Source organism: Oculina patagonica, chromosome 2 (genome assembly GCF_052425735.1).
Source record: "Oculina patagonica isolate OP01 chromosome 2, crgOcupat, whole genome shotgun sequence".
Taxonomy (NCBI): domain Eukaryota; kingdom Metazoa; phylum Cnidaria; class Anthozoa; order Scleractinia; family Oculinidae; genus Oculina; species Oculina patagonica.
The window spans coordinates 1,605,657-1,615,112 of NC_135759.1; the positions used below are offsets into that span (position 1 = coordinate 1,605,657).

General features: G+C 36.7%; 1 protein-coding gene and 1 long non-coding RNA gene across 2 annotated transcripts in view; one reads left to right on the top strand and one right to left on the bottom strand.

Moving 5' to 3' along the window:
• LOC144642546 (uncharacterized) overlaps positions 1 to 5,516 on the bottom strand; it is an 8,241-nt gene extending 2,725 nt beyond the window's left edge. The window contains exon 1 of the long non-coding RNA XR_013568747.1: positions 5,181 to 5,516. This is a non-coding gene — a long non-coding RNA (uncharacterized LOC144642546). The remainder of the gene's footprint in view (positions 1 to 5,180) is intronic.
• Positions 1 to 8,901, top strand: part of LOC144642542 (uncharacterized) — a 15,428-nt gene extending 6,527 nt beyond the window's left edge. Inside the window, exon 2 of the mRNA XM_078501517.1 lies at positions 7,617 to 8,901. Coding sequence (XP_078357643.1) covers positions 7,758 to 8,483 — 726 coding nt within the window. The 5' untranslated portion in view covers positions 7,617 to 7,757 and the 3' untranslated portion in view covers positions 8,484 to 8,901. The remainder of the gene's footprint in view (positions 1 to 7,616) is intronic.
• Positions 8,902 to 9,456: the final 555 nt, after the last annotated feature.

The following is a 9,456-nucleotide window of genomic DNA, read 5'->3' on the forward strand; positions in this document are numbered from 1 at the left end:
TTGTCTAAAGGTATTTGTTTAGCAAAAATACGATGAAGTAAATATTCAAATAAGTCGCGTTATTAAACCAATTGATATCTTTATTGTTTTTAAAAATACTCCAGTAAACCAGTTAATGCGACACTATGATAGAAGCTGATCGATTTTTTGACTCTCTGTTTATGTTATTGCCATAGTTCCTTTGTTTCGAAAACATCCTTTGTCTTGCTTTGAACAATAGTGAGTTATGTGCTTGTTAGCAAAAGAAGCACATATGATTGTACGTTTTCTTTTCTTAGTCTAGCTCAGTTCAATCTCGGACAAAAGAAACAATCAGCAAGAGCAATAGAAGAGAAAGCTTCATGCTTTGCAAATAAAAGAACACTTTATGTCGCAGCTTGACCCAGAATGTACTCGTTTTACTTAAAATTCCGTTCGCAACAATACTCGGGGCGGGTGGCCAAAATATTGGTCATATTGTCTGGGAAGGTTCTAAAGAAATCAGTATTTGGTAGTCAAGGGAAGAATGAACTTTTTTTTCTTCTCTTGTAAGCGAGAACAATTAAACAGTACGCAGGCTACAGTTTGATTTCAACAGGAGAGTGTGAAGACGATGGAGATAGCCTGAGCGGGTAAACTATTAACGAGTTTGCAACTGAATATATTCCAGCCCTCGTTCTTCAATACTCTTAATTTGGATGTCGGTCATTTCTGCAGTCAAAATTGTTCTTTCCGTTGACTCCCATATCTAGTTTAAAAATGACAAACGTCTAGTTTATTTTGCCCCACTGGACGGGACAGCTATTAGTAAGATGCTTAATTCATTTCACTGTATCATTTTGAAGTGGCTTGTTCAAACCCATTGGCCATTCAAGTGGTGTATTGAATGTTAACAATAAGAGACAAGTGTATTTGCAAATACCTGTGTCAATGGTCGGTGTGACAATAATCCAATATATATTTCCCTATTGAAATTTTGTTTTAGTTTTGATTCCCCTGAGTAAACGTACTTTGTGATATGATCTCTTTTATAAGTTTCTTAAGCTAAATAGAAGTTAAATAAAACTAAAAGTCGATGAACGTGTAATCCTCTCTACACGACAAATTCGATGCTGTCAGTCCTGTGGCTGGAGTTTGAGAGCGTATAAAATAAGGAATCAAACTGGCAAGCCGCTGGTTAAAAAATGATCTAAATTTCATTAATACTAGAATTATTGCATTTTCGATAATAGAATATGTGCAGTTAAGTTAGTGTTTTACTTCTTTAGTTAGTTTGTTAGTTAGTGTGTCGTTAGTAAACGATACTCATGAGATTTTTGACATAGTGTTAGGTTTTCTGACCGAGTTAGGATAACATTTTTTAGCGCTTCAAAGCGTCAATTCTAACTCCTAAGTTGTTTTATTGTCTAAGTTCTTGAAGTTGCTTTATTATTAATAAACTTAGACCTCGACACAAAGAAACGGTTCCTATTGTTTGGCTAAAGGTATTTGTTTATCGAAAATACGACGAAGTAAATATTCAAATAAGTTGCGTTATTAACCATTTGATATCTTTACTGCTTCTAAAAATACTCCAGTAAGCCAGTTAATGCGACACTATGATAGAAGCTGATCGATTTTAAGACTCTCTATTCATAAGTAATTGCCATAGTTCCTTTGTTTCGAAAACATTCTTTGTCTTGCTTTGACTTGAATACTGGCCATATTGTCTGGGTAGGTTTTAAACAATCCAGTATTCGTTAGACAAGGGAAAAATTATTTGTCTCTTCCCTTGTAAACGAGAGGTTGACAAGACATAATTTCAGTTCATATTGTAGGGGCGGATATTTCTAGCTCTAGACTTGGAAAAAATTCTGTTCATGGTTTATAAGGGGTCTGTAACAGGACGTGCAGCCCTTCTATCAATCTAACAGCAAGAATATTTGTTATTTCCTCGAAATACAGGGCTGTAGCCAGACGAAAAATCTTCCGAGGCAACATCAGAAAAAAAACCAGTTCTTTCATATTTACTTACTCACTAGTAATGCATGCAGGAACATGAAAAAAAAAAGTAAATGCTAGATTTTTGCCGAGGTATAAGAGGCTCGGGTTCGCCTGTGATTAGCTTCAGCTCTGACAAAACGGCCACATACAGACCAGGTTTACAAGGTTATTTCTATCACCGGCGATTTTTTTTAAATATACTGTATAATGAAATGGAAATTTGCACGATTGATGCAAATAAAATAGAATCATTTTCAGATTTGTTTCTTGCTGGGTGAGCTTAAAGTAGTAAAGCAAGGTTTCTTTATTTCAACAGGGGAGTGTAAAGACGGCGGAGATAGCTTGAGCGGGTAAATTATTAACAATATTTGCAACTGAATATATTCCAGCCCTCGTTCTTCAATACTCTTTGGATGTCGGTAATTTCTGAAGACAAATTTTTCCTTTCCGTTGACTCCCATACCTAGTTCCACTTTATTATAACCCGACTGGACCGGGCACCAATGAGATGCTTAATTCATTTCACTGTATCATTTTGAAGTGGCTTGTTCAAAACCAGTAGCTATTCAAGAGGTGTATTGAATGTTAACAATAAGAAGACAAGTGCATTGCAAATACCTGTGTCAATGGTCTGTGTGACAATATTTCAATATATATTTTCCTATTGAACTCTTGTTTTAATTTTGATTCCGCTGAGTATATCTACGTTGTGGTATGATTTCTTTTACAAGTTTCTAAAGCAAAATAGTATTAAAAATAAAACTGTATGAGAGTCAATTTACGTGTAATTCTCTCTACCTGACAAATTTGGTGCTATCGGTCTTGTGGCTGGGGTCTGAGAAAGTATAAAATATAAAAAAATCAAACTCACAGGCTGCGGGTTAAAATATGATCTAATTTTCTTTTATTGAAAAGTTTAGCTCAAAGCAAAAATTATTGCATTTTCGATGATAGAATATGTGAAGTTAGTTGGTGTAAAGATTACGGGTAGGGGCCCTATTCTTTCGAAGTTATTTGAATATTCGATATTTTTTTATGCACATTAGGCTTCATAAAGATTAGCAACTTCTTCCAATTGATAAAAATTAGAATAGTTTGGGTTTCAAACATAAAGCCGTTTCATTCATTTTAGGGAAACAACATTCTCTTTTAAGTACCGGTAAGTGATTTCTTAAGGAATCAATTGTCGAGAAACTAAGACAACGAACACCCTGGCAAATTGGACCGTAAACCCAGTGTTGGGCTTCAATGAATCCCAAACGAAAATGTATCTACATTGATTCAGTAGATATAAAGAGAATAAAACGTCTAATTCGAGCTTCTTTTCCTTTTTCAAGTGCGAGCCCTTTGTCACAATGTGCTGGTGTTATTTCAGAGGTGTGGAAATTTCTTTCCGAACCTTTTATCTCTTATCACGAAAGGTTCAAGGCAGATGTTTTCGATCTGCTGGCATGTTCCTTAGTTATAAAACTGAAAATAGATGATTATGCTTCGACAATAGCACAACAAATTTTACATTCTTAAGAAGTAAACCTGGATTTATTCATTTAACGGGAAACGCGAGGGCAACATTTGAATGGTGTCTGCTATCTACGTACAAGTTTAAGCTGCAATTGTTCTTTTATATTATCGACGCGTACATGACAAAGCGCTAAACTTCTATAAGACCTAATTACTGCTACCTTAAATGTCATTAAGTTCAAACTTAAATTTTTATAAATATTTTTTTTAATTTCAAGAGACAAGGAAAGAAGAGGAGGAAAAAGCGTGAAATGAAATCAAAACATTATGTGACGGCCTGACTCAAAGGGGCAGTAAACTCGTAAAATAAATATTTTTCTTCCTTATATTTGTCCGTCCAAATATCGACAAAAAGAAACGAATTTCACGGAAAGACAGACGCAATTATAACTCATAACTGTTTGTTCATATTTGCTAATGATCCTCCGCTTTTTGTTGTTCAAACACAACGCTAATATCCTTAGTTAAAATGCCCTCTTATTTTAATTATAATTATTTTACAAACAACCTCTTTCAAGTCACCGCCTCTTGTATAAATGCACTTGTGTCAAGTGTTGTTAAAACCATAAGCGATATTTTAACATTTGAAAACATGAAGGCTAAAGCTAGATTTTGCAATCTCAAAGATTTTAGGGAAGTACAGTTTCTATCTTCCGTGCCATTGGAACGGAAACGGTGAAAAAGCGGGTATTGCCACCATCTACCAAACAGGTTTTGTAATAGCTCCAATTTGCAAAGGGGCCGGGGTGCTTTCAAAATAAAATATTTTTTGTTTCGCAAACTTCGCTATTTTTCGAAACCTACGTAGAGAAATTAGGTCGCTAACAAATGTCTGTGCGAACATTTTCTTCCCTTAAAATATGGCACTATAATTTGGAAGCAAAATGAAGAAAATTTTGATAATTGCTAGCGGTTCCTACAGTAACTGTGCCATTTACTGGTGTTTGCCGGCTTTGAGATATGTTATTTATTAACTTCAACCTTATGGCTACGCTCTAGCTTTCCGACAAAAGGTTTTTGATCTCTACCATTGTGGCCTTTCATTTGACACTGGACTTTTTATACGCTCTTTTCAGCGCCAAGAGTGCCCCTCAAGTGGAGGCAGTATATGCGATGTTTATTGTCTGATAGTCGCACGGGTGACATTTTTTTTCTTTGAGAGTCTATTCAAATTCAGTGACTAGTGTCAGACAAAATTTTGAGTTTTACACAAATTTATTTTAAAAGGCGAGTAAATACTTCTAAAAGGGTACGAAAAGTCACTAAACATCTTGATTATAACACCTTGTTCTCAATACAATATGAAATTTTGATTAAACACTCTAAAAACGTTTTGACATTGATTTATATCGGTTTCGAGAACATCTGTTGGGTAATAATTTTGTTAAAAGACCAGCAGGAAAATGGCGTTGTTCCTTGTAGAATATTTTCCTTAAGTGACTAGCTTACAAAGGATATAACATAATATCCTTGAGATTATCGGTTTTGATCGGTTTTAATGTGTTTAAAGTTATCTTTCACGCTTGTTCAAACTTCTTCTATTGTTTAGCAGCTTTCAACGCTAGCATTATTTTTGTGTACTATAGCTTTAGCCGTAACAAAACGAGAGAAAATAATCAACACATCAAATTAATAATTGCAGAAAACGTGACTCAAATTAAATTCCAATTATACAATTAGTTTTGTCAAGACAATACCTGGATATTTTTCCCGCGTGTCTCTTCTCTGTATCAGTCAATATCACTGTCTGTTATGAGTCCCTCCATCATTTCTTATCGCTTTTGAACAGCAAGTCGACAAGATTCAAATAGCAAAATTGAATTTAATAGGAATTACGATCGCACAAAGTTCAAAAGAGAACTTGCTGGGATTTAAATGCGCCACAAGTTAAAATTTTCCGCGAACAAAATGTTTTTTCTTTCATGCTGTTGAACATGTGATCACCTCTGCAAGACTCCAAATGACTTTCTTGTTTTAATTCGATGTTTTCATCTGTCAAATTTCCCCCAGTCGTAGCTGGTGGAGTCTCTTGGCAGTAGGTCTACAATGAAATAATAAGAGATCTCGTTTGTATACTGATAGCTGGCAACGTGGGTTTCACAAGGAAATTCAACGGGACACCGCGTGTTAATCCGACTGATGTCTTTTGGTTTTATTTAGGTTTTAAACCGTTATAGTCTTACCCTATTTATAGTCACTGAGTGAATGAAAAAACAAAATTACTCCTCCCATAATTCTTGACTTAACGTTAACCTTGTCTAAATTTTAACGCTGTTTTGATTAAAGCGAGCAAAAATTTCGAAGCGGATTTGTAAACAAAAGCCATTGTCGAATTTCTATAACGCAATCCATGGGAACACGAACCCAACACCTGCCATACACAGAGGGCTTTAAAAGCCCGTTTAAAACCCAATATTTGCCGTGTTTATGTTGTACCCAACAGACACAGAGAATTATCTACTCTTTTGTCTTGCGGATATCGGTTAGCTTGAAAAAGTGGCAGCTATTATCTTTAAGATGAAGATTTACCGGGAATTTAAAACGAAAAAATGGAAATTTTCCATTGCGCAAAAGCGGAACAGTTAAAGAAAATATGGTGTATTAAGTTAGCTTTTGGGTAGACTCTCTGACGGTTTTTGGCATCAATTGCTGACAGCTGTATGAGGGGGAAAGGCACGTGTTTTCTTTATAATTTGCCATATCTCTCTTCAATGAAGATGTGATTCCAGCTTGTTTTGTTAACTTGTTATGGCGAATGCACGCTAAGTTGACTCCTTTTGATTTTAAAGTACCCAGCAGGAATTAAAGATTTCACCTCGCTTGTGACATTTCAACCCGAATGCTGACCTACTTTAATGGAACAACGTTAAAGATGCATTTTCTCAATTCACAAAGCATAATGTTTGAACGTTTAATAAGTAAATTCTCTTCATTTGAATGAGTGTAAGAGATAAGTCTCAACACACCTGTCTGACAGGATAGATAAGTCTATGTCAGTATTGTGTATTGTGTACGCAGTGTTTGAACTCCCCAGATTATGTAGAGAAAATATAGATATTGAACCACTGACAAATTAGCTGGAAATTGCATTAAAATAAACTGTGACACACTGACCGAATAGAATAAGAAAAGCCACCCGTTGTTAAAGCGATAATGAAAAACTTCAAAGAATATATTTACGTCTTGACAGCCTTTACGGGACAAATTTAATGGATGAGTGAAACAAAGAGTGCAATTTTAACAACGTCTTTGTAGCCCTCTCGTAAGTTACATTACCGTGAAGGATTTGGACAATTCCATAATAAACAAATATTTGAGCGCACGGCCGATCGGTCCATGTGGGCCAACAGCTTTGGGCTGAATGATGGGTCTAAATAATGAGTCCCTCAATGAATTGTTTCATGCATGTGTGGGTGAGTTGACTGTGTGGAGATTAAGTCCTCTATATTGAATGAACAGCGAAAATTGGCCTCATGTAAAATATTGTGTTGTAAATGAAAATTACTATTGAAACTTCCAAGCCTCAGTGGGTTATCTGTAAACACTACTCCTGCCTATGCAAAACTGTTTTTGTTATCTGTTCAATGAACGTCAAAACAAGAACGTCTTTAATGCAAATGAGCTTTTTTTTACGAACGGCGTGTTTTTAAGGGAACTTATATCTTCATGGCGCCTCTTAGTTTTAAACAATCAGATTTTATAATTTCTCTTGAGAAACGAGTAAGTCTTGTTTTGTTTCCGTGAACTAGTCAAGTATAAGATAGTGCACCAGACAGGGTGTTTTCTTCCCCTTTTTGTTATTTGTGAATGAATAAGTAAAACGTACTAGGAAAACACTTGTCCTTAACAATCCTTCATGTTGTGAATTCACTCAATCCATGGGAGTTCCCGCCACCAGTATTTTTCTCCATTTACTCATCTTACAAGACATCGTGCTTTGTCAATTATTCATAAACGTTCTCCAGTTTCTATTGTTCTATCGAACTCTTGCTCGTTAAATTCATGTGGGTAACCCATTCTTTAGGTCGATCAATAATTTATACCCGTCATAGGTCCTTATTATGAACCACTTCTGTGGGAGCTCATTGAGGCGCTCCATTGTTCAGAACGTGGTTTCTTTTAATTCCAAGCAGGCACATCCACAAACGAGGGGCTTGGACCACCTATAAAAGCTGCTTACACAGGGTGACCGCACTCACACTACACAGACCACTCCGCGGTATATTCGCATCGACGTTTTTGAAACTGTACCACTTGAAAACAGATCAGCAAAAATGACAAAGCCCAATGAACACATAAAACGGCCCATGAATGCGTACATGGTTTGGTCGCGAAAGGAAAGGAGACGCATCGCAGAGGAATGTCCTCGAATGTTGAATTCCGAAATAAGCAAGCGTCTCGGACTAGAATGGAACGCACTTTCGCCGGAGGCAAAAGAACCATACGTCGTGGAGGCGAAGCGACTGAGAGAAGAACACAAGAAAGACCATCCAGAGTACAAGTACCAACCGAAGAGAAAGCCAAAAGCTACGCCCAAGTTGAAAACGCAAAGCATCAATCCTTACGGATATCATGACATGAATGGGATGGGATACCCACCTCCGTCTTCGCTGTGTAGCCCAATGCCGCCTGGGCATCTAGTGCCTTCCGGTCCCATTTTCAGCAACTGTTCGGGAAATTGCACACTAGCGGAGCCCCCTCCGCCTTATCATTTCGCACCTCACTATCCAGTAATGCAGACTATGGCTGAGATGAAAGGACCTTGTTCGACCCATTTACCGCTCGTTGGAAGGGAAATTTCTTGTGGACCTCCTATAGCTTACTCAAGCCACCATCCATCCATGTCACATTCTATGCAAGTTGGACATGTGGTTCACCATCGAAGCGTTTTGCCTGAATCATCGTCAATAGTTCACGCCCCGACCGCTATCGATAGCAGAACTGGAATACCTAGGTCCTCCATGGACTTCGTTATGATGAGACCTGATGTCGGTTACTAGTAAGAACTAACTGTTGTGTTTCTTATTGAGACTTTCATAGAATTTATACATAGAAGATTTTAACATTTTGAGACGGTAATATTTATATAAACGTACTGATCGAACTCACAAGATCATAGAGCGCAAATCGTTTGCAAATATAGAGCCTCCGCAACGACAGAGAGTGAATCATAGTAACTTTATTTACTTTTCATTCAATTACAAAAACACTGAACTCTAAGGCAGAGTTACATTTTTTGTCATCTCTGCGTTGCTATATTGAGGTCTCCAGGAGTGTAAAAGGATATTCTGCGTGAAGAAAATAAATTATTCTTCTCTGTGAAAATTAACCGATGCAGGAAGGAACTCAGTTGTACATAGAAGTTTATAAGCTGATTAGAGTGTTTATTGATACAATTAAAATAATATACCATTTAAATCTGTGGTCTTGCTTCGAGCCGGACGGCGTGGCGAGTCTCGTTTAAGTCATTTTTGCACCACGAATTACGGGTAGCTGAAATCGGTGCGTCCCAATATTGCAGCCAAATTTATTACGTACCGACCAAAGGTTTATCAAACAGAGCGATTTTAGCATGTACTCGAATAGTAAAAATTATATCATTTGACAATGAAGTGTAAACTACCTTTTTCATTGTGAGGGGACAAAACAGCCACACTTTGTTATCTCAAAGAACGTGTTCAATTCTACATGGCAACCGAAGACAAAAGCCCCGTTGATAACACAAAACGAAACCTGTCAGAACTTGCCACCATACACTGTATTGTTTCTTTTCTTTGAATACGAATGTTTAGAAATGAATTCAAAATGATATATGACCAAGGGGCTACCATGAATGCCATTATTTCACGCAAAGATAATTTGGCTTAAGTAATTTTGATGTTATAATCTTTTTCCTTTGTTCATATTCTATGGCTTCTAATCACTCAATGGAAACTGATCTTTTTTAGTCAGGCCCGCCAGTCTTTTAAAGAA